This window comes from Chionomys nivalis, chromosome 1 (genome assembly GCF_950005125.1).
Source record: "Chionomys nivalis chromosome 1, mChiNiv1.1, whole genome shotgun sequence".
NCBI lineage: Eukaryota > Metazoa > Chordata > Mammalia > Rodentia > Cricetidae > Chionomys > Chionomys nivalis.
Genome location: NC_080086.1, coordinates 133,284,748 through 133,310,376, shown reverse-complemented (window position 1 = coordinate 133,310,376; position 25,629 = coordinate 133,284,748). Strand labels below are relative to the sequence as shown.

At 47.4% G+C, this 25,629-nt stretch overlaps 1 protein-coding gene across 1 annotated transcript; it reads left to right on the top strand.

Moving 5' to 3' along the window:
* Lbh (LBH regulator of WNT signaling pathway) lies at positions 1–24,931 on the top strand. Its single transcript, XM_057787287.1, has 3 exons — positions 1–222; positions 2,801–2,903; positions 22,396–24,931. The coding sequence occupies exons 1-3, from the start codon at positions 197–199 to the stop codon at positions 22,582–22,584; spliced, it is 318 nt and encodes a 105-aa protein (XP_057643270.1). The 5' UTR covers positions 1–196; the 3' UTR covers positions 22,585–24,931.
* The last annotated feature ends 698 nt before the right edge of the window (positions 24,932–25,629 follow it).

Sequence of the window (25,629 nt, the reverse complement as noted above, 5' to 3'; positions counted from 1 at the left end):
TCGTTGGAGAGCGGGAGCTTGGTCTGCACTGCCTACGCCGCTGGCAGCGGGGGAAGGCGGACCGGCGATTGCCCAGTACCTGCTCTCGGCTGCCCGCTGCTCTGCTCTGCGCCCCTGTCATCCTCATTCGGGACGCAGTGACCATTTTTTTTTTTTTTAAATCACAAGGGTGTGGGTCAGCCTCCCCTAGGACTTCATGTCTGTATATTTCCCCATTCACTGGTGAGTATCCTGCGCCTGTGGCGGACACCGGTTTAACCCGGGTGCCTGCGGGGCCCGGCAGCCGCCTACTGCCGGCTCGGGGTGCGAGGCCAGAGAGTGGCACGGACACCCAGTGCTCGCTAACCCGCCGCCTCAGCCCCTGCAGGAGTCGACGTCAAGGTTGCAAAGCTGGGGGTTGGGGGAGGCCGTACTGAGAGCATCCAGACAAAGGAAGTGAACTCGGAACCTTCACTTAAGTGGCGGCCAGAGGGTGTGGATATGGTGGCGATGGGTGGGAGAGAACCTGGGGTCCCGCCTGAAGCCCCTAAGGGCACCCTTAGAGGGTCCGTAGAGGGAGGCAGGAGATGAAGTCCTCCTGGTGCAGGGGGCTCCGGCTCACCGGGCCCCTCCCCTTTTCCTTTTTGTTTGCACGCAAGTCTCGGCGTCGAGGAAGGCTGCAGCTGGGCTGAGCTGGTGCAGCCGCCCGGGTTGCAGAGCTCGGGTGGGGGGAGGCGCTCTCCGCACCCACAAGCCACAAGCAGCAGGGTGCACTCTGCACCTTCTCAACCCCTGCTCTCTGGCCCCTAAAATCCAACGCTCTTTTGTGAAAGACTGTGGGGTTGGGGAGGAGGGGGCTCTTCCAGGGCCAGATTGAAGAAGCCGGTCACAACTGGGTAGGGGCTGCAGAGGTTTGCCTCCAGCCTGGGAGGATCGGGTTGTGGGGATCAGAGCCCGGGAGGATACGGGGAGAGGGCCCTAGCTGCTGGGACGTGCGCGCCAGCTGCTTCTTCCTTCCTGCTGTGGGGTATAGAGGAGGGGCCCTACCGGGCGATGAGCGCCCCTGGTCCTGGAGCGCGCTTGCAGGTGTTGGCTTTGGAGAGCTGGTTTCAGGTCCAAGGCAAGTTCGGAGCTCAGAGAAGGTGGGCCCTAGTCACAGCGCTGTTCTGCTTAGCCCAGGAACTCTGAAAGTTCAGGTTTCTCGTTTTAACTTTTTGGGCCGGCGCCACAGTTCCAAGAAAGAACAGAAAGCCGCTAGGAGCCTGGTCACAGCTCTGTGGATGCTCTCCTGATTCCCTTCTTTGGGGTTTGGAGGCAGTTTTTCCAGACCCGGGAGGAGAAAGTCTAGCTTCTAAACTTAAACTGGCCCCCAAGCCAGTCATTCTTAGTGTCTCCGCTCCCTCACAGTTTGGCTTTGAGTAGAGGGCCCACTGAGTTTCAAAAGAGTAAAATTCTCCTACCCTTGGAGCCTGAGCAGACAAGTCAGGTATCTTAAGGGTGAGACTTGGAAGGGTGGTGGAGGCTTTGTGCCCCTCCTCCCCATTGCTCAAAATTAAGTATGGTAGATGCTAGGGGTCCTCAGGATATTAACCCCCCCCACTCACCCATTAAGGTTTATGATTATTTTGGTCATTAGCACTTTTTAAGATAGCTGCAACATTTTTCCCCTCCAGACATAGCTATGGGCTATGCATTGTTAGCATCTTGGTAATAAACAGGGCTCCTGCAGAGAGAGGGTCCATGACCTGTTAAAGCTCACACAGCTCTTAAGTGGTGAGGACTCTCAGGAAGTAATCGCTTCTGTTGCCAGGGCCAAATGCCATTTCTACCCTATCAGATATATTTAAAAAAAAAAAACCCAACAAGATTCTTGTCTTCCTGTTTTCATAGATGTAGTCTCTTTAAAGCCTGCCCCTGCCTTGCCTTTTTCCTTTCGCAAACCACGTGCACAGACATGATAGTGAAAATGCTGGCTGTTGTGTTCTGGGTACCTGGATTTGGCACTATGCGTACTGAACTCTGTGTGTGCCCATGCCCTGAGCAAGGATAATGGGTTGTTTGTGCCCTGCTTAGAGAGTACAAAGTACTTTCACATGTCAACCACTGGTGGGCCAACTTGGACCCTCTGGAAATTTCCTTGCAATCAGAATCTGTGTATCCTTAAGACTTTTAATCTGGGGGATGTTTTTCATGCTGGGACCTAGCAGCAGCTGCTTCTGGGGATACAGAATGGCACATGGGAAGCTGGAGAAAAAGCTGACCCCGTGGGGTGGGACATTTTGCCTAAGGAGCAACAGACAAACAGAGACAGCAAGAAGGCTTCATGATTAGACTTTGTCTCCCCAAGGCTGGCCTGTTATTGTTATTATGTAATTCTACTATGCAGTTCCGATTGGAAATTCCTGGGCAAGATTACTCTTATTCTTAGTGGGAGAATGAGGGGAGAAGACCTAGCTACATTAGTTTCCTATAGACTCACAGACTCAGCTACATATTCTGTGTTTGAGTGTGTGTGAGAGTGTGTGTGTATGTGTATTGTTACTAGTACATTTAATAGAAAATCCAGGATTTCTTTGTGTGGGGTTTGGAGGTGGGGGAAGGAGAAGTTGCAGAGAGTGGGGGCTTTGTCTGTCTCTGCGGATGAGCAAGCCACAGTGCTGTGGGTTTGAAGACTGCTTCCTTGGGTGAGCTTGTTTTGCTGTGAGCCGTTTGAGCACCTCTCATCCTGCCAATCCCCCGATCTCAGGGCCACAAAGTCGTGAAGAGGAGGGATGTGCCTGTGTGTAGATGTGTTGAATTTCTGGTCTGAATTTCTTGGCAGCCCTGACTATCTGAGATCGGCTGAGATGACTGAGGTGATGATGAACACCCCATCCATGGAAGAGATTGGCCTCAGCCCCCGGAAGGATGGACTCTCCTATCAGGTGCGTTCAAGCTTGGGACCTTGTGCTTTTCTCTGGTACCGCACGTAGGCATGGTTTGGGGATCCCAGTATCACCTGTGAGAGCCATGTCACCTTAAGAAAGTCCTAGACTGCCAGTAAGCCTCAGTTTCTTCACTCGTAGAATGGGGGCAGCAATGGTGTGAATCCTGTAGGACTATGATGAAGAGTCAGCTTGATGAGAGGGTGGGTTTAAGGCATTTGTAGTGCCTGGGACACCTAGGGGGTTCAGTAAGCACTGACTGACGTCACTAACTAGCCATCCTGATTCTCCCAGTAACAGCAGACCACTCTTTCCAGCCAGGCTTATGCCGTAAAAATGCAGCTGAGAAGCAGCTGATGGGGATGGGTGGTCTGATAGGGGAGCAGCTACCCATCTTCTCAGAGTGACAGCTGACTGATCCAAAGTTCATGGTTAAACTACACAGAGCCCAAAAGGATGTCCTCTTAGCGGTGTTGATACTAGAATACAGATAGGGATCATCTGGTCTAGTGGAGATAAATGCATAGGACAGCAGAAAGTAGAGTTGGGGGGGGACTCCTTTCTCACACTTGGACAGTGCTCTTTAAGTGTGGGAAAACCTCAGCATCACGGGAAAACGGGGGCTATCACCCCAGACAGCACCAGAGCATTTTGGTTACCTCCGGGATGGGCAACTGGTTTTGGATCATCAGACAGTCCCCAGATTGCCAGTTTTGGAGGAAAGAAGTATCTGTAAGGGGACGTTTTGAGACTTGAGACTAAGGTATTGTGTACAGTGGACAGCCAAAGCAAGATGAATGGGGCATGAAGTGCAAAGCACTTGGTACACATTTCTTTGCTCATTCTGGCAGTAGCTCGCACTGAGACCCTAGCCCAGCCCTATCTGGGGCCTTGGATCTCTACTCCTGATGGCTTGAATCTCCTGACACATCCCGTGTCTTCACGCTGGGCTTGTTCTGCTGGAGTCTAGACTTACTCCAGCTGCTTCTTCCTCAGAGCTGTTTCAGGGACACTTCTTTTGTAAAAAGCGAGGCAAATAGAAAACATGGGATGGGTGCCATGTGATGGGAGGAGAGTAATCAAAGAGAAGCCAAGAGGAAAACTAAGGTTGGGAACATGGCTTCAAATACCAGACATGCTTGGGAGGTTCAGGAGTCCCTTTGTTTTATGTCAACACACCAGGCCTCCCTTGTTGGCTGCAAATAAGGATCCCAGGGGGTGAGGAACCCAAGGGAAAAATGGTTGGTTGTTCAAGGCTGCTCTCACCTTCTTTTCTGGGAGAAGGACTAAGGAAGGCAGTTGAAGAAGACCAGGTGGGAAGTACAGAAGTTCCCCGTCCCACCTGCTAGGGTAGTTTTGGATTCCAGTTTCCAAGCCTCTGAGTCAGACTAAATGTCTTGGTTACAGGTGAGGGCATATTTCAGTTCCGGGTTGTAGATTTCCACCACAGAAACTTTTCCAGCCACAGTTGTCAGGGTGTGTGTGTGTGTGTGTGTGTGTGTGAGAGAGAGAGAGAGAGAGAGAGAGAGAGAGAGAGAGAGAGAGAGAGAGAGAGAGAGAGAGAGAGAGATTCTCCTTTAAACACATCCTAGGTAGGAGTCCGGCATTTTCTTAACCCTACACATCCCTGAGTGTAGCCTTACCACAGATGACATGGAGGAGGGGACTGCCATACTGGGGAAAGAGGACTGAGTTGGGGCTGCAGTGGCTGGAGAAAAACAAAAGAGTCTCTGGGTTCTTGTAGTATCTGTATGTCTCCTGAGAAGAAGACCCTCAAAGACCTTCCTTATGCCTCTGTATTGAGGGCTCAGTTTTCATAGCTCCCAGAAAATCGACCTCTGTCTCCTGGGTGGGGACTACTGTTTAGTGTCCAAGTATCTTACCTGGAACTCTTAAGCACCCTTGTCAAAGATGATTTCAGAAAAGGCTCTTGGTTGTCTGGTGAAGAAAAAAGGAGAAAGTTACAGTGTTTGGGTAAGCAGCATTTACGAGGCATTTTCTACTTTAACCTGATGTACTTACTGGATGCAACATCCAGGGCTTGGGGCTTATGAGAACCAGCATGTCCTTGTATTTCTGGAACACATGCAGCCTGGCCAGTCTATGTGTGGGCACTGGTGAAGTGATCCTACAGATTCTGAGAGGTCGTGAAACAGGGAATCAACAAAGGCTGGACTTTGAAAGAAAATGAAAGCCTTGAGGGGCAACCCCATCTCGCACATGTAATTTTACGAAGCTTCAGATACCCCTTGGCAGCCTGTCTATGCTGTGTGGGGCTCCACCATCAACTGGTCTGGCAACTGTCAAGTGATGGGTACTCTCTGGGCCCCCCCAAAACTGGTGCCATCAGATTAAAAGCTTTCCCACCAACGCCCTGGGAATTGGCTGGGCCCGGCTCTTGGCTGAAGCCTGCTGCCCTGTATACTTGGGCTCTGCTTGGAGCTGAGGGTGGGAACTCAGTGCTCTGTTCTTGGCTTCCCTCCTGAGGATAATAATAGTATGTGGCTTTTACTGAGACCTGCTTTTCCAAGGAACTGAGTAAGGGCTGAAGACATCAATCCCGTCTTGGCAGATGAAACAGAATCTCAGGCTTGTAATTTGACCTTGAAACAAGGTCATCACATAAGTGACCCACTGGGCTTTCAAGTCCTTCCCCTACCTTCCAGACCCACCCTGAATTAAGCTTTCCCGAGTTCTCTGTATTGCATATGGCCATTCTTTTCAGTGTCTGTGCTTGGGGTTGAATTTTAAACTTTCATTTGATGCTGTGCTGGGTTTTCGAGATACGGGCCCCTCATTACCTTCCCGTTACCAGGTCTGTAGTGGCAGGGGTGCCTCGCTGTCAGCTTTGTATCCTGTAGCCATTGTCCTTTCCCCACTCAGGTACCTATACTCTTACAGAGCAGGGGTTAACGGGAAGGGTCTCCTGATTTGGGAAGTAGCCACTTAATACCTCTATGGTGTTCTCCAAAGGTCCTGCTGAAGGTGTAGGTTCAGTCTATACCCATCTAGGCTCTGAATGCATATTGTTTTTTTATCCTCTGAAGGACAGGTTAGCCCTTCTATTGTTTAGAAATTCATACCAGTAATATTTTATCTTATATTTTGAGACAGGGCCTCATGTGTCCCCAGACTAGCCAAAGGTGACTTTAAACCCCTAATCCTCTTGCTTTCGACTCTCAGTGCTGGCATTAGAGGCACAGTTATGCAGTGCTGGCGATCAAACCCAGGGCTTCATACATGTCAGGCAAGCACTGTACCGTCTGAACAATATCATCAGACCCGAGTTCATGCCATTTTGTGAGCATGCATAGAAATCTGGAGCCCGTGTCTTGTTTGTCTTCACATCCATCGGGAGAGTCATTCAAATAAGTGAAACCCACGTGGCACATTTATTTGGCAGGAATTATCACACCCCATGGTGTGGGTGAGTAAACGGTTACTAGAAAGCCTAGTACATTTAGCTCAGGCCGTGGGCGGCTGCAGGCTTTCAGAGCCATGTGGGAGGGTCTCCGTAAGGATATTTATGTCCTGAAGGGGTGAAACTCCATCCCCATGCAGCATCTGTGGGTTTCCTAGTCAGTCACCAATCACTACTATACAAATGTGATGTATAAGGGTAGGTCTTTCTTTGAGGGTCTCCTCTCAAACAGACCAGGGCTGTCTATTGGGGAAGGATTCTAATGATTTCTCTATGAGTTCTTAAATGGAACCCCCTTGGGGTTCATTTTAGCCTTGCCCCTAACTTCTCCTGGCACAGTGTACACAAACCATCTTTTTTTTTTTTTTTCAACATGCTTAAGTCTATACATAGCTTTGGGTACCTTCAGATTTAAACCTGTCCCTTCCTCAGCTTCTGGTCCAAGGTTTGATACCTTTATCTTTCCCTAGACGCCTTTCATTTTTATATTTTTATATTATTTATTTGTAGACAAGGTCTCTAGCTCAGGTTGGCCTAGAACTTTCTGTGGAGCTGAGGGTGACCTTGAGCTTCAGCTCCTCTTACAAGCTGTGTGACCACGTCTGCTTCTGAGTCTTATACATTCTAGCCGAGCCCCTGGCCTGCCTGAGCTACAGCCACAGCGCCTCCCGAAGCTGTTCTTTGGTTACCATCGGTGCAGTGTTCCACCTGCTCTGACTTTTGGCCATGCATGCCTGCCTTCGACATCATCTTTCAGGCAAGCACTTTGGCTTTCCCTCCCAGAAGGCCATTCTGGAAATCAGAAGGAGCAGTTTCTTCACACACCCTGCTGTTCCCGTGTCCCTCCCCCTCCCCTGTGCCTTCCTTTTGATCCAGAGAGCTAGGAGCTTCCTGCATCTCCTATGGTCAAGAGAAGAACAGTGGAGGGTTGACCTTTCTTGTCACCCCTTAGTGTTTACTTCTTGCAGGCCCAGAGCCTTAGTTGTAGCTCTGTCCTGGAGCGAGGACTGAAGGACTCAAAAAGTAGATGCAAGATAGAATCCTTCAGGTCCTGCAGTCACCATCAGACTTTAAAAAGCGTCAGCTGTCTCCAAAGAGACATAAAGCTAAAATCCCAAAAGCCTGTAGCAGGAGATGGTCAGCCATAGACACGACATATGCTGGGACTGGGGCACATTCTTTTTCTCCTCCCGCTTCCCTCACAGCGATGAGACACACAGGAGTCCGTCCATCGGACTTGGGGGCGTGAGTTGTCTCCTCTGAGTGACACTGGCTCTCGCTAAGCCGACACACATCTTTGCATTGCAAGCCTTGTCTGCAGAAGAGTCCAGCACCGTCCTTTTCATGTTGGAAGCCTAGCCGAAAAGGTCATGTTCACTGTTGTGGAAAGTCCCTGGATTAGGGCCTGCAGATGGCTGGAACTGTTCCCATGGGAGCCTTCTTCTTCCCTACCCCCATGGGCACAACAGTGTATTTGTGCCCGGCTGTAGAGAGAGCCGTCTTTTTCCAGTCAGCCAGCCGGCTACACTCTGGATTCACAGAGCTTCTCTCCAAAGGCCTGTGTTGGGCCCGCCCCTCCCTCTTGCACTGGCCATGTGTTCATCATGCAGCAGGGCCAGGGCCTGTGTCTTAGAGTGCTCTTTGTTCCCAGTGTCCTACAAATAGAGGCTTAATGAGTGCTGAATGATGGATGGGGCCCTTCCTCTTTCCCTTTCCTGGGCCGAGGCTATCTCTGTACCTTGGCAATCCTTGGTGAAATGTTTTAACAAGATCAGCATTTTCTCCCAGTCAGTCCAGTCTCTTACGTTGGAAAGAAAGGAGGATTGTACTGTACCGTGAAGAAAAGGGATGCATTTGGGTGGTGAATCTTGTGACTGAAGCCAAGAGCTATTCCTGGGTGTCTGGCGAACGTCCTGAGATGACCTTTCAGGCCTGAGTCTGAAATAATCCTTAGAGGATATGAAGACAGGATTTCATTCACACGGGGCTGCAGCTCGCTGGGGCTTCCTTCCTTTCCAGCCTGCTTAGGCGCAGGGCTGCCTCTGCCTGACTCTCCCCTGGCCACTTCCCGCCCGGCAAGGATCTGTGTCAACCAGTCAAATCCTGCTTCCCATGGTTTATCCTTGGCTTGCTGCTGGCCTATCAGCCTCACAAACCTATCCCAGAAACAATGTCCGTCTCTGCCCAGAGTTTCTCCCAAGCAGTGAACCCTGGGAGACTGGTGCGAGTTGCTTCCACCTCCTCCCATTTGTCTTCATTTTTTAACTTGCACTGGGGCAATGTTTTTTTGTTGTTTTGGTTCGGTTTGTGGGGTTTTGTTTTGTTTTAGGTTAGGCCTTATAGTAGAAGCCTCCAACCATTCAGCTAAAACTGTGTTGGCTGTTAGCTTCTTAGCCAGGGATTTTATGGGAGCCCAAGGGAAAAAATGGCTCTAGATCTTTTATGTGGAGGAGTACGGGCCAAGCCAGGAGAGCACACAAACTTTGTTGCTGAGGTGTTCGGCTCCCCAGGACTTGCATTCATCTTCTGCTTTTGCTTTGGAGACCATAAAATACTTGCCCGTGACCATCCCTGTAGACAGAGCAGGTATAAGCGCTTCCAGTCCCCCTGCTCCCACTCCCTCTACCGTACAGCTGAGAGAGCGGAGTGGTAGTGCTGGCGGGCTTTCTTTTTCCAGTTAGAGTGCTGTCATTATAGGAAAGTTCTTCCTTCCCTCTTTGTCAGTCATTTCCTGTTTTTACTGATCAAGTATGCATTTTGGTATTTTTATGCTTTTCAAAATTGGGTGACTGCTAGGAAACATTCATTTTCTTTTTTTTTCTGATTTTCACATTTACCTGGCATAACTCATAAGTTTTTAACACTCCTGCACCTTCCTCCCTCTTTTCCAGTGCTCTTCATGCACCCCAAAATTTACACTTCATTATGGTCTGAGGTTTTAAATAGCATTGGTCACCAGCATCATGGTGCCACTACAATCTATATCCAGAATAATCTAGCTCTCTTTCTTTGTTTTATGGTCCTGGGGACCGAGGCGAAGGCTTTGTTCATGCTGAACAATAGCTTTCTCGTTAAACTACATCCCAACACTCTTTCTTTAAGATTGGTTCTTGCTAAGTTGCCTAGGTTGGCCTTGTACTCATTATGTAGCCCAGGCTAGCCTTGAACTCTCAACGGTCCTCCTGCCTCAGCCTCTCTAGTAGGCATCCACCACTATACCCTGGAAAAGCTGTTATATCATGAGATTGGATGATAATTTGTTTCACTGTTGTCTTACTGTTGAAATTTTTAGGTCATATTTTTTCTTTTGTATTGTGATAGTTTACATTAATTTTTTAATATAAACCTTAGTGAATAATTTATATCACTTCTTTAGTATAGTTTTACGCATAGGATTTCTGAGTCAAAGAGCAAAATTGTGGATGGATGTATATGTGTTATCATTCTAAAGATAATATTTATTCTTCATAGACTGTAGCAAAGTAGACTTAGACCAAAGAGGCAAGACCTAGTCACATTCCTATCATTGAAATATTTTGGTGTGTTTACTTTCAACAGTTTTCTGTGCACATTTTTCAATGCGTGGCAAATCCTTTTTCATTTAATCTAATGCTGTGGCTGTCTTCGTTCTTGTCACGTGACTTTCTTTGTAAAACAGTATTTCACTCTGTATGTACCACTTCTTACTGGATGTCTAGGCTGTGGCATCTTCTGTTCTTAGGATGAATCCTGCTCTGGACATCATTTGATGTAAATCTCTGTACAACCCGAAATTGTTTCTTTGGAATAAGTTCCTAGAAAAAGAACTACCAATCCAAAGAGAGCCAACAACATTAAGCCTCTTGATTATATTGTACCTTAAAAACAGAATGTATAAATGAGTTTATCAAAATGTAGTCTCTCAGCACTGATAGTTCAAACAAATGGCAGGATCTCTGCTCTGTAGCATCTACAGAGATGGGATAATGGTGGAGCCTGGAGAAGGCAAAAGACATATTATTATTTTGATATATTCTGATGTTGTAAATCTTCCTGTAGTTTAATTATTTATCACATATATTATAATTAATGATTCTTAGCTAACATTTAGCCAGCACTGGAAAAATAGCTAGTAATCATATTCTTGACCTAACACAAGAGATACTTTCTAGATTATACAGGCTAGTCATTGTTCTATGTCTTAGGGTTTCTATGGCTGTGAAGAGACCCATGACCATGGCAGCTCCTATAAAGGAGAATGTTTAACTGAGGTGGCATCGTACAGTTTAGAGGCTCAGTCGATTATCATCATAGCAGGGAACATAGCAGCATATAGACAGACAAGCGGCTGGCTACATCTTGATTAGAAGACAACAGGAAGTGGATGTCTCACTGGGCATGACTTGAGCATATATGAGACCCACCCCCACAGTGACACGTCCTCCAACAAAGCCATCCTTTCTAACAGTGCCACTCTCTATGAGCTCATGGGGACCCATTATGTTCAAACTACCAGATTCCCTTAGTAACAACGAAGCACCACGTAACCTTGAAAAGACCAGTGCCATCGGACAGACCCATGAAGTCTGGCCAAAGGCATCCTTAGTGTTAGAAACCATTTGGGGGTCTCTGGGTTTGTCTTATGGCAAGTTCCTGGTTAAGAAACGTTGCTTCTCTGGATGTTAGAATAGACAATGCTTCGAAGTAGATCTAAATGTAATGGGCGCTTTCCATCTACCCAGCAAGTTTGCAAGGCTTCTCATGCATATAAGCAATGTAGGCCAGTGTTCAAGTAGGATCCAGTGCTCCTGTTGGTTTATGAAAACGTCAGTGCTTTCCATGGCGCTGCCTACGGCACACACTAGTTCTCTATTTCTGTGGTGATAGCGTTTGGTTCTTAAGCAAGTATATTTTAAACAAGCGAGTAAAACAGGAGCATGACACCTACACGGATATAACAGAAAAACGGGGTGTTGATGTGAGGCTGGCAGACACTTGCTCCCCTGAGTGGGAAATTCTGCAGCATGGCTCTTTAGGGGGTCATTGTTGGGGAATATTATTCTAAGGTGTGTTACTTTTGTTTATGTTGCGTTTGTTTAATTCTGTGAAGCTTTGTTACCGTGTGTCCTAAACACCTGATGGACTAATAAAGAGTTGAACGGCCAGTGGCGAGGCAGGAGAGAGGAAGAGGCAAGGCTGGTGGGCAGAGAGGATAAATATGAGGAGAAAGCTGGGAGAGAGGGGATAGGAGAATGAGAGAGGAAGGAGGAGGACCATCCAGCTATGCAGCTGCACAGCCAGACACGGAGTAAGAAGGGAAGCAAAGGTACGCAGGAGTAGAGAAAGACAAAGGCCCAAGGCCAAAGATAGATGGGATAATTTAAGTTAAGAAAAGCTGGCAAGAAACAAGCCCAGCTAAAGCCAGGCATTCATGACTAAGAATAAGCCTCCTTGTGTGATTTATTTGGGAGCTGGGTGGCAGGTCCCCCCAAAGTCTAAAGAGTAAAACAGCCGGCTACAGGCCCTCACTGGAACCAGCCGTGAAGGAATTTGTTTCCTTCAGAAGTAGAGCATCCTCTTTGGCAGAAGCACTATGACACTGTCTGCTCAGTTATGGTTTCTGTGTTCCTTTGTTAGTTAACCCCTGAAATATGATTCACTGCCTCCAGGTGCTTCCTGGCTGTTTCCCCCCGCACTTTAGTGTTAGAGGGGTTCACGCCAAACCACTTCTCAATGATGCCCTGTATCATTGTATCTTTGTATCTTATAAAGTATTAAGACAAAAAGGCAGCTGCCCCAAACGGTCGCAGAAACTCTCCAGGGAACATGAAAAACGGGGAGGGGTCTAAGGAAATCTATGCCCTCACCTTTAGCTTCCTTCCGTGGCTTTGTACACATTACCGTTCTGAGGGAATGTTTACTGGCTCCCTTTCCCCACCTTTCTGTCCAGATTGTCTGTCTGTCTCTTTACAAGGGAGATCTGCAAGCCATGGGCTAGAAATTTTCGGGGCATCAGAGAAATGGACCATTCAAATCAATGTGTCAAGGTAGTCCCCTCACTTCACAGTGAGAAACTTATCCAATAAAAATTAACCTCTGTATTTAATAATTACTTGTGATACATTTATTGAGTGGTTGGAGACTAATAGTCACATCAAACCAATGCAGAAAACTTGAATCTGTAAAACCTTAAGGTCACCGAACTTTTTAAAATGTCAACTTATATGCATAATAGATCTTTTGTTGAAGGAAAGTATGCAAAAGCCAATGGCTAAAGCCTTGAAAACATCAAAAGATATTAAGAAAATATCCAGTCGGGTGTGGTGGTGCGTGACTGTAATCTTAGCTTGCACAAGAATGTGGCAGAAAGGTCATGAGTTGGAGGCAAACCTAGGGTACTCTGTGAGTCCAGGCTAGCCTGGGCTACACACATGAAACACTGTATAATTTAAAAAGTAAAACAAAACAAGAGTAAATCCCAATTAGAAACTGAATAGAAATCCAGTCTCAAATAGAAAAAGGGTTATTGTAAGGTTGACTCTGGAGCTTACTTATAAGTGTTTTAGTAGAAAATGGTTGATATCAGATTGCTATAGTTCTCATAATACACTTGAGTATAGTTTTGTTTTCTGATTGTTTTTGCTAGTCTATTTTGCTTTGTTTGATGGCAAGGTCTCATCTCACTATGCAGCCCAGACAGGCCGGTGACTCGGTACATAGCTCAGGTTGGCTTTGAACTCTTGATAATCCCCCTTGCCTCAGCTTTCTGAGTGCTGCATGTATAAGCCTGCACTGCTGTGCTGAGCCTAACACTGCGACGAGTTAAAAGAGTGGTACATACATCCTGGTTTAATGTGTTAGCATTTATGATCCAGTGGGAGTGTTTGGGCGTGGAAGCGGACGTGCAGTTGTTTAAAATTCTTCCAGTGATTATGTCAACAAAAAGGTGTACACATACCCACACACCCTCTTACCCCTCCCTCCCAGGATAAGAACTGTGGTTCTGCAGCATCTGAACAAGGGGTAAATTAGAGATTGGACTAGTCATCTTGACATGAATCCTCCTTTAAAGTCACATGGCATTGGGATACCTAAGGGGTCCTTTGGGCACCACTAGGAACACAGAGCTCAGACCCCCTCAACTCAGAGGAGTTAAGGACATCTGGACAACTGTCTTCTATTTTCAGTTTTGTGTTGTCTGTGCTATCTTAGGAAGCTCATGCCACTGCTGTCGGCCTCAGTTGCCTCATCCATAGCAAGAATTAATCTCGTTTAATTTTGTTGGGCAGATAAATACTGACATGAAAGCCTCCTGCTAGTAGATCTCCACATAGGATTGAAAAGCTTTGCTCTCTGGCCCCCATATTTGAAAGCACCCTTGACACATTTGAAAGCACTTTTGATTTTCTACTCAACTCTTTCCCATTGTTAAAGTATATATTGTCTTCATCCTTGATTTCCCTGGCCATCTTTCTGGGATTCTTTTTTTTCTCTGTAGGCCAATGGTTCTTGGTTTCAGTTTATACTTTTTTGAAAAAACAATTTGTGAACTTTTGTTTATGTGTGTTATGTCTTTATTGTTTCAGTAATTAAAGCAAACTTTTTTCAATTTTTACTCATTAATTTATTTAGAATAACAATGAAGCAATTATATGTTGATATAAATAGTTTTTTTATAATACAACTATATTTTCTAAAATAGAAAAATCTTAGAAGAAAAGCATTGTTTTTACATTTTTAAATCTCTCATGTCTGGTCAGAGGAAAGATGGTGAGATTCTCATGTGTGCTTCCCATGAGTATACATTTGTTGCAATATATATTGGTTGAAGAAAATGAATAAAATCTGGCTTATACAAATTATGCAGTTAGGAATAGGAGAAATCTTTTCACATCTTTTCCAAGTTGTTTTTGGCACACTTTTTCCCTTTCCATTTCTATCCCTCCCCTTTCATTTTCTTCTCCCCTTTCCCCTTCTCTCTCCATCTCCTCCTCTCCTCCCCACTCCCCTTCACCCCTGACATTGTTTTAAGACAAGACCTCATGTGACCTAGGCTGGCCTCCAACTTGTTCAGTAGCAGAAGATGACCTTGAATTTCAAATCTTCCTTGCCACCAACTCCCAAGGGCTAGGATTACATGTGGCAACAAGTCATAATTTCTTTTTCTTAATTACTTATTCTTATTTTATGTGCATTGGTGTTTTGCTATGGGTGTTGGGGCCCCTGGAACTGGAGTTACAGAGAGTTGTGAGCTGCCATGTGGGTGCTGGGAATTGAATCCAGGTCCTCCGGAAGAGCAACCAGTGCTCTTAACCACCAAGCTCTCTCTCTAGCCCCTAAGCGGTAGTTTCTTAGATGTGATGTGCTTAGTGATGAAACCTTATGACTGGACTTTTTGTACTTTTACATTAAATTTTATTAGTCTGGCTTGTACCTTGCTCGATTCTTTTCCCCAGGTTCAGTTTTGTAGTGTACTACACTGATCATTTGGACATAAATTATTCAGATCTTCCAAATGGTGACACAGTTCATTGTGCCATATCAAATTCATTGCAGTGTCACATTGTGCAATGTCAAAAAAATAACGTATTTGTTAATATCATTGCTGGCCTTATCAGGAAGGTAGCAAGTATTAGGAGTTATCAAGTTCATGGCAGCTGATAGAAATTTCTCAAAATTCTAATTTGCACTTGAGAGTTCTATATTTTATCATTGGTGATAGATACTATCAGTCATTTCCTTGGAAATTACAGATCACTTTTCATTATTGAGAAATTGTCCATGTTGGAATAACCATAGTTTGGTTTTTTTGGTCGTTTTTCAAGTACGATGGTGGGCCATTGAAAAAGTGGCTAGTTTAGCTGGCAATTCAACCACGTGAGAGCTTTTATTAGGGGTAACCCGGTACTGTGGTAAGGGGCAGAAATGCTATCCTTGGCGTTTCACCGTCCTAAATATGGAAACATGATTGAGAGTCAGTGTCTGGTGAGTATGAAGAACACGAAGGGTTGTTATTTTGTTGTTGTTTGTCTTTGTTCTAAACATGTGAGGTGAGAGCGGATAAGTGATGGCAAGTACAAATTTCTGGCTGTACTTGTGAAGGTGCCAGCAGTTTCAGGAACTGTGGCTTTTTATATCATTAGTGTAAGTGTCAACATGGGCTAAAAAGCAAATGGAATCTGCACAGTATTGAAAATATTTTCTCCCCATCTGTGCTCCTTCCCTGAAAGGATCTTGGAAGTGGCTTCTCTGGACAGAATAGAGTGTGGCTGAGCTCTCAGCTAGTTCCTGTTGGGGGGATACCCTTTTGATGGTACCCTTAAAGGTGGGCCATTAGCAGATGGCTTGTTTTTGGAGGAGAGCAAGTGGACATGGTACTGTGTGACACAAGTGGTACCGAGTAAAACCAGCAAAGGTCTCGAGGCAGGATAGCAGAGTTGTCGCGGGAGATCTGAAAGAGTGTTTCCACAGCATTTCAAAGCTGTAAGGTTTAAGAAGCATAGTCCAGACCAGGATGCCAGGGCTAAAGACACAAGACTTTTGTCTCTAACATGGAAAAGGAAGGGATGGTTGAGATGGCAGCTGGGCTAGTCTGGACTTTCTGAGAGAAAAGACGTAGTCATGGGACATATGTGTTGTGCTGATGGAGGAGGTGGGGGATAGGAACTGGGAAGACTGGGCAGGAGGTCATCTTCTTTCAAGGGGTAATGATGACACACACATTTGATAAGATATAAATATTTGAAGTCATCTATGCCACAGAGAACTTTGTGGAAATTTTCTAATCTGTTTCTGGGTCCAGCATTATCAGGAGCTATTAGTACTAATTAATTGGAATTTGGAACCCCCGACTTGGAAGATGGGTGTGTGTTTGAGAGATGTTTATGAAAGATGGTGACTATCCCAAGGATTTCCTTTTCCTTCCAGTTTCAAGGCTTAGGCACTTAAGCATCTTTGATCCAAAGGAAGGAGGTTCAGGGTTGTTCTAAAGACCAAGTGTCTGCTCAAGTACCCTGAAGGGTTAGGAGCACCAGGAAAGGACAGAGAGGGGTAAGGTAAATGTCCTGTAGCCTTGTTTTCAGAGAAAAGTTGAGATGTGAGGTGGGAATTACAAAACTGGATAACAGTTAGTTTCCCAGAACCCCCTCTGTAACCCTCTGACCCTGAAAATCCCTGTGTTTTCTCCGGTCACTTGCTACATTCAAAAGCCAATAAGGTGATACTAGTGCTAACAACATGATAAGATAGCCGGAGGTCAGATTTCAAAGACTATAGTTCTTGCCATGATATATAGCTTAAGGACCAAAGAGCAGGGTATGTTGTTCATCTGAATTAGCTGCAGCTCATTTATTCCAGCAAGATGCTGGGCAAGACCAGTTCCTCCTAAGAAGGAATAAACACACGAGGCAAATCCATGGTTGTTTGCTAAGAAAACTAAGAATTCCAGGCTTTGGGAATCTAGGGTTCAGGAGGTATCTGACTTTTATGGGTGAAGACCCCTGGAGTAGACCCAGGGAGGAGGGCCGGGGGCTTTCCAGGGCTTCCATGAAGAGAGAAGGGTTTGGTTAAGAGAGTGGTTTCCATTCCAGCTGTCCCTAATCCATGTCATGGGGGAGCCAGAGGCTCTGGGAGAGAGGCAGTGACATCACAGGTCTTTCTCAAAAGAGACTGGCCTGGGATTTTTGAGTACAAACTTAGAGTGTAGTACATTTGCTCCTGTCCCAAGCTCCAGGCCCTTGCTTGAAATGCTCCTGGGGGACCCTTGCTCTACTTACTAAGGGCAAGCATTAGCAATGCTGGAGTTGAAAGTTTCCCCAGCGTGTTCACACATACCTGGGTTTGACGCTCTCTCAAGCCCCGTAGGTTCAGCATTAGTAGAGAGAGAGGAGCAAGCTGGCTGTGTAACAGGACCCTGCACCAACCCTAGTAATCCTGAGGAGTGCAAACCACTTCCTCTCTTTATTCAAGGGACTCAGAGGAACTAGAGCGACCCAATCAAATTCACAGAGATATTAAGAGTTAGGGGCCAGGTAAAAGCCAAACTTTTCAAACCCCTGGTCCACCTGCAAGAACAGTGATTCTTTTCCATAGTTGGCTTGGGATTGGTTCTTTGTTGCTCTCTGCAAATGGAGAGGGTGAAGGGTTACTGTGTGGTTTTGTGCACAGTGCCTTGGGGAATTAGCCTGACTATTTCTCCCAGGCCTTCTGCCTTCCTCCCCACCCCAGCTTCTTCTGCCCTCTGCTCCTCCCCAGCAAAGAGGAGCAGGGTATCCGGGGCTGCCCATGTCTCAGCTTGCATAGCTGGTAATTAGTCCTTTGTGTCCAGCTAGGCACCTTTCATCCACCCCACCTGCTGGTGTCTGCTTTCCCCATTAGCATCTCCCAGCTCCTTGCTGAGCCCTCCACCCTCTCTGTGGCCAGATCATCTTGTTTGTCAAGATGATGGTCATGCAGTGTACTGACAGGGAAGGGCCACAAAGGCGAGACTTGCTCACATTTTCCATAGTAGGTGCCAGGTGACTCTTTCTTATCCCCACCCCAGAGGCAGCTAGGTTTAGGTCACCTGGCTTAAAGGCAGACAGCTGATAGCTAGGCCTCCAAATTTGCGGCCTTTGGAGGCCTAGTTTTGTCTTTCAGTTCCTCTCTGTTCGTGAAATGGGAGCTGGCTCACCAGCAACTCTCTCGCCCCAGCAAAAGGCTCCTGATGAGTTCATGGTCTCTAGAAACCTGGCCACAGCCCCAAAGTTCTCAGCTCCGAGGCCACTAGTATTGGTCAGTCAATCCAGCAGCCCCAGCCTTCCTTAAAACCCTGTTTTCATTGTCCTCATAGTTAGGTAGCTTGAGCAAGTCGCTGTTTGAATTTTTATTAAATTTGTGTTTATGTGAGTCACATGTAAAATCTGGCTACCTTTCAGGGCTCAGTTAGCCGCCCATGACTAGTGAACACTGGACCGAGCAGCATGGAAAGCATTTTCACTACAGAAGAGCATCCTTTTGGACTCCACAGCCTTCACAGCCAGACACGCCAGTCTGATGGCGTCTACATTACCAAGACTGCGTCCTGGGTCATCCTAGAGCTTCCTTTGCTTTTCAGTGCGGTGGAACCTTCTCACGTTCTCAAAGTGCAGGGACCCATTGTGATGAGGGGGCACCTGGCAAGGGGCACCTCTGAGGAGGTGTCCTCCGTGAAATTCACACGCATATGGGACTCAAGATGTTCTTGATGTATAGATGACTGACAAGATTCCATTCCGTCTGTGGAGGTGGCAAGTTGGTTCTCACCAGTTCTGTCCCTGTCATTCTCCTGGGCATCTCCATGTGACAGCTGGTTGTGGAGGGCAGTGATGGCAGAAACAGAAAGGGATAGAGCTGAAGAAAGGGCAGTTGGCATCTGGATGCCTCTAGATTAGCCCTGTTGTGGGTGAGGGTAGGTGCCTCCCATATCTCTTTCTGAAGAGCCTTTACTGTAGGGGGATTTTCCGGTTGGTTGTTTGTTTTCCGCCCAGAGAGAAGACAGGGCACTTTGGACTTGTTTCTGGAACAGGGGCATTTCTTTGTTCTCTGCCAGGTTCTGCGGGGCAGCCCAGCGTGCAGCTCGCTGTTCGTCTGCTGCCCCAGCCGTACCTGTCATGTGCTTGGCAAATCGAACGAGAGTTCTTTCTTTTTCTTCTTTTTTTTCCATTGCCTTCCCCACCCCATCAAATTGTAGGTGCGACCTCTCATTTTTCTGCCGCTTAGATGATTAAAAACCATGACTTAGTGGAAAAATGCTGACCCCCTCAGGGTCAGCCTCTTAAGCAGCTGTCGGAGATAAGATTGTGCTGGCAAAAGGCTCAGAAACACTCTGCAAGGCTTTCTGTCTTTTCCCGAAGCTGTTGTGGTGCAGGATATGTTTTTCATGGTTGCTTAGGATTGGAGAGAGATATAGTTTTTAGAGGCACAAATTTGTGTGATCTGATAATAAAACAAAATCTCTGATGGCAGGGTTAGAGTAATTATGATAGTGATTTTTACAAATACAAGCTTTGTGAAAATATTTTTTTTCCTGAGCCTGGCCAGTGGTGGTACACATAGGCAGAAGCAGGCAGGTCTCTGGGAGTTCGAGGCCAGGCTGGTCTACAGACAGGACAGACTCCAAAACTACACAGAGACACACTCTCTCAAAAAACCAAAATCAAACCAACACACACACACACACACACACACACACACACACACACACACCCCTTTTAATGTTTCCTGCTTTGAGGAGCTCACAGTGCAGAAGCCTTTAGCAACTACTGTAATGTTGGCTGTGGGATTCTCGGATTACCCCACAAGGACTTATAGACCTGACTGTGGAGCCCTTGGTATGAAAAGCATTGATTGTTATCATTTTCACAACTGTGTTGCTTCACGCTCGGGAGTAGATACCAACTTTAGACCTGTGGAAATCGTTGCAAAGAAGGCATTAGGATTTGAGCTTTGCTTCGGTCTTCCAAGAATTGTATCACTTCTGTATTTAATTAAATTACCCACCAAGTGTGATGAGAAGGCCACTTCATTTTTCTGGAGGAGAAACTGAGGTGGGAGCTTGAGAAGACCTGACAGGGGTCATGCAGCTGATGACAAGGGTCTATAGTAAGGATCCAGATCCCGTGGCTCAACCCAGTATCCTCAAAGGGATACTTCACTCAAGTCCTGTAGCTATCTGATTTCTAGGAATGTGGCCTGCACTTCTAGCTCTAGCAGTCTATCACTACCTACTTCATACCGTCCTTATGAAGATGGAGGTCCTGCTCAGCAATGGCCTCCTCCATTATCAACATCACCCTTCTAGCTTGTAGTAGGATCCGCTGTTCTGCTGCTGCCTGGGCTGCCTCTAGTCCTTTCTGTTATTCCATGAATTGAGTGATCGTCTCCCAGCCATGCCACAAGCTGTCCTGTAGAAGGTAGGAGGTTGGTCCAGAGGCTTCTTTTTAACTCCCACAGCTACATCTCAGGTCCAGAAGGATGAGAGTCTAGACTGCGAAAACTTGGGGCTTCTGTTTATTGGACAGTCATTCCTGTCCATGAACTGGAGCCTGCCTCAGCCAATGGGACAGTAGGAATCTGGGTCTTGCTCACCTTTTCCTCTGGAAAACTGAAGTGATAAGATGGACCCAGGTGTATCCTACTTAAGGATGAACTTTGAATCCTGGTTTGGCCTTGTGTCCTTCAGAGTCCCAGGCTCTTGCCTAAAGCTGGCAGTGATGTCTCCGTGAAGGGACAGATATCCCGTAGAGCTTTGCAAACCGAAGCCTGCTTTTCGCTCACTGGAGAGTGCCTACATCCCCCCCCCCACCCTGCCCCGCCCCGCCACAGAGCTCAGGCTTGGAAGGGTCCTCATGGCCTCACCCCCCAGGAAGGGCTCAGCTCCATAGAAGTGAGTAACACCTCCCCACCCTCCCATCCCCCTCCTCCGCCAAAGCCTAGCTGACCTGCTCTCCACCCACACTTGTCGTGAATGCTCCGCAAAGTCCAAGGGCAAACATCCGAGTGGGTGGCTTAACAGGAGTCGGTGGTCAGCTTTCCTACCTGACCTGCGTGGGTCCAGCTCCTCCCTGGTTTGTTTTCCTTCTGGCTGCTATTAGGATACTTTTTACGAGCCCTTTTAAGTATTTAATGATGCGTGTTCCAGCCGCTGGCTTAAGGTTTAATCCCAAGCAATAGGCCTTTATTGGATAAATGGTTAATAATCACTGGTCTGCGGGGATTGAGACGCTTTGTGAGGCCCGTGATTCTCAGAAGCCCCACGTGGCCTGTGACGGGGTCTTAGAGTGTGTGTAGGGAGATCAGACACTCCAGGAGTTTCGCAGAACTGGGGAGGCGGCCTAAGTATCTCTTCATACAGCAAAAGCCAGCAGCTTCCCTGCATTTCTCCAAACTCCAAATATCTCTTTCCATCCACTTGAGTTCAATGCAAACAGACTGTGTGACCTTCAGTGAAGATGCCTTTTCCCCTAGGGGCCTGGGTTTCCTGTCTGTCAGACAGAGGTGGGAGGAGATGGCCTTGAAGGTGCCAAGTATCAGCGATCTGGTGAGCCCCAGATTTCCCAGGCCAAAGCTCCTCTCTCCTTGGGTGTGTCACTGAGGGTTATGAATGGCAAGCGACCAGCAGTCCAGAGGATTAAGTGCTTAGCTACTGGGCAGAGAATTGGGTCAGCTGGAGTCACAGGGCAGTATTGCAAAGGGGAGCCAAGCTTGGCTCTTAGTTTTATAGCCTGGCTCAGTGTTTCGGTCGGCACTGGACAGAACCCACAGTGGGCATTAATAAACGGTGCCTCTTTCACGGGACTCTGGAAGGAGAGTTGAATCCTCCAGGTGTACAACTGGCAAGAAGCCAGGGTTGCTCACAGGTGAAAAAAAGGGAAGGCTCCAAGCATTCTGTTCCCAGCTAGCTTGTGACCAGAGGCCTTGCCTTGATCTGAGTTTGGCTTGGACGTGACAGTTTCAATAAGATCCAAAGGGGCCAGTGATGCCGGAGTGTGGGAGCAAGCACACCTGAGCTTGCGTCTTCGTTAATGTCAGACTGGAACATGAGGAGCACTTGGTTTTGACTGTGTCAGTTTGAAATGATGAAGAGCCCAGTTGTTTGTTTCTTCTAGGCACCGGTAATTACTCTGGCAGGAGCGTGATGTTTTCACATCTGTTGTATGATGTGGACTGCAGGCATAAAGTGCTTGTTCCGAAGCGAGGCCTGGCATACCGAGAAGACATGATTTTCTGTTCTTTTATCTAGCAGGAAAGCACTACAAGCAGAGTTACACCCACCCTTTTGTTCAGTTGTACGGGCCACAAATTTTTAGCTTCAGGATTAGAAGAAACGTCTGGCTTTGGAATAGTTTTCCCTAGAACGTACTCCCCTAGTTCCTTTCTTACACCCACAGTGTCTAGAAGGCAGAACATAATCCTTGGAAGACGGCCAGTGCGCTCTCTCTCTCTCTCTCTCTCTCTCTCTCTCTCTCTCTCTCTCTCTGTGTGTGTGTGTGTGTGTGTAAGGAAAGAGCCAAGCTTCTCTTTTCAGATATATATAATGTGACCAGATGTCTGTTTTGCTCTTTAAAATTTCAGATCTTTCCCGACCCATCGGACTTTGACCGATGCTGCAAACTGAAGGACCGTCTGCCCTCCATCGTGGTGGAACCCACAGAGGGGGAGGTGGAGAGCGGGGAGCTCCGGTGGCCCCCTGAGGAATTTCTGGTACAGGAGGATGAGCAAGACAACTGCGAAGAGACAGGGAAAGAGAAGAAAGAACAGTAGAGTCCCGAGGGCTCACCTGGGTCGTGCGAGCCAGTGTACCTGAACTGTTTTTCCCATCGCGATGGAAGAAGAGAGTGAGCCACAATCATTCTGAAAAATGTCAAACGAGGCTTCCGTTTTGCACCTGAAAATCTCCGAGTCGGTTTTCTTTTGTCTTTTTTTTTTTTTTTTTTTTAATTCGTTGAGCAATGGAGCCCTCTGACAACTTGCAAGGCTGAGAAAGGAAGCTGCTGAAAACAGGGGTGTGGGTGGGGGTGTGGGAAAGGGGTGCTGCTTCTGAGATCCCTATCTGAACTCTAGTGCCAGAGGCAGTGTGTGTGTGGTGGTGGGGGTTCTGGCTGAGGGAGAGAGATGAGCACATGAGCAAGAAACATTTTGGGTTAAAAAAAAAAGAAAACAAAACAAAACAAATCCCACATTTTAAAAGAGAACTACAGCCTGTAAGTGCTTAGCAGCATTTGCTCTGGCTACCGGGGCATCTGACAACCAAGTTTTCATCTCCAGGCTTGCTCCTCACCTCCACTAACCTTTGCTTTCATTTCAAGCCTGTTGGCGACCCACAGAGAAACAGGGCCAGGACAAATAGCCTATGAAGTCAGCTGGGGGGCTCCACAGGAAAGGAAGTGTCCCCCTGTCCTTCCCGAGACTCTGCCCCAGCTGCTTCAGATTCTCAACCCCCAGGGACCTGGAGACTTGTAAGGGATAGTACTTTTGAGTTTTTCTCCCTATTTACTTTTTTTTTTTTTGCCTCCGAATACATTGGGGGAATAGTCAGAGCACTTCCAGCCCTTATGGGACATCCCAAGGCTGCAGCCTGAACACGGAGGGGCTCCCCCACTGTGGGTCTCCTAAGAACTCTTACCAAGTCCGCATGGAGCAGAATGGTAGAAGACTTAGCTCCCCCAGGCCTGCTTTTCTGTCTCCTTTGGTCACAGCAGTCAGGGAGATGGTCCCTAGCTCTGCTATGAACTATTACCCATCTGACCTGCAGCACCACTCCAAAGGGGTTTCCAGCCTGATTTCCGTGGGAGGTAAAAGCAGAGTGTGCTTTCCTGGTTGGATGGTTGGCTAGTGGGGCCTTTCATGATGCTGATAGATTAGCTGATACTCCCATGTGGTACCAGATTTCCCGTGGAGTGGTTTTTACCCTGGGGTCACTGCTGCTCCCCGTGTTGCTCATGAACACAGGTTGGGGGAAGGTATGGGGTGACCTGGGATATCCTTGTGTAATAGCAGCCTTTATCCCTTTCCCACCTCACCTGTTTCTGGCAAGGGTAGCAGTTGCATGGGGGAAATTAACATCTGGACTCAGCCTCTGATCATAGCTCAGAACCTTCTGGAATAGCAGGTTAGAAGGCAGAGTTCTCAGAGAGGGACTGTTTGGTCAAGAGGTGGACTTAAAGCCTTCCTTGGGCTTCCCTCAACCAACCGAGGCACTCCGGATGTCCCCTCATATCTCTGTCAGTCCAGCTTGACCCCCATCTTTGGACTAGTGTGTCTAGCTGTATTTAATACCTCAAAGTCAGTGTGGCTCTGGGCCACGTTGGGGCAAGAGTGTGGGGGTGTGCTGTTGACGCGGCATTCAGCGAAGTTCGGATTGGGGATGCCGATGGTCAGTCCCCCGCCCCCTGCCTCTTCCCTCTGTCGTCTGCCTGTGATACACACCGATGGCAATAACTTTTTCCGGCTCCTCGCAGAAGTGGGAGAGAGCTGCAGCCAAGCCCGTGACGGGGGAAGCTCCTCTCTCTTCCTCTCGCTCTGCTCTGTTTTGGCTACAGAGATCTGTTCATCCCACGTTTCCCCTCCTGCAGCATTTCTTGTCCCTCGCCTCCCTTTATGGACAGCTGTCTGGCCTTTTAAATTCCTGTGTTTTGGTGTCTTCTCAGCCCTACCCCAGTTATCTGTCTTGGTCTTGCTGTGTGATGGAGACGTGCTTGTAAATCCAGTATCAAATCAGCTTTGTGTATATGTGTGTTTATGGGGTGGTTTCTTCCTTTCGCCAGTCACTAGGCCGTGTTGTACAACTGTGTGCAGTCTGAGCAGGCCAGGGCCTGAAAGTTAATGGCAGGCCCCTCAGTCGTTGAGCCTGCTGGGGAGACCCAGCTGCTCTTGGGCAAGTGGCTGAGCTCCTGTCTGGCCTCCTCCCCCTCCTTCTCCTCCTCTTCTTGTAATTTGTGTGTATTTCTAACTGATTGTATTGAAAAAAAAATCCTAGTATTTCAGTGACATTGCGTGTTGTGAGATGAACCTCCTGTGACTTCTGTCTGTTCTGTTTTGAGGCTCAGGGAGAAACTAGCATTTTTTTTTCCAAACTACTTTTTGTCACTGTGACAGTTGTAAATAAAGTTTGAAAATGCTTTCCATTCTGGCCTGGGTTTCTTCTCCCCCGCCATGCATGGGAATGGAGTTGGCTCAGGAGTCAGGGGACTTGCCCAGGAGAGGGCTCACAAGTGTGTCTCCTGCCGGCGCATTACACTAAGGCTTCATGGGAGGCATGACTAAAAGTCTGTTCACCCGCGTCCAGTGTGGTGAACGGATGAGTTTTGTTTTTAAATAGGAACATGACCCTGAAGTCGCCAATGACAGACACATCTCACTGCAGCACGAATGACGACTGTGGAAAGTAGACTCAGTCCCCTCTCCGTGTAGCTCCCCACCCTCTGCATACTCTACCTCTTCTGGAGACCACTGCAACGGGGGTAGAATTCCAGAAAACCGGGAAGTATGCACGGGAGGGAGAGAGCGGCTGGGCTCTCAGGGAAGGGTGTAAGGATCCTCCTCGGTCCCTTCTTCTGACCTTGAGGATCTTTGTGTGGCCCCAGCTCTCCTGGTGAAAGTTGTGGTGATCGTCAACATCAGAGGACAGTGTTCTACAACTTGGCCTTTCCGTGTGAGTCCACCTAACACCTGGTGGACGGAAACAACCTTTCTTCTGTTAGCAGTTCTCAGTCCCTGAGACACATCGGAATTCTCTGGAGAACCCCATAGGCAAATGCTGGGCCCTTACCCCCAGAAACTTGGATTTCGAGTGTTTGTAGTGGACTG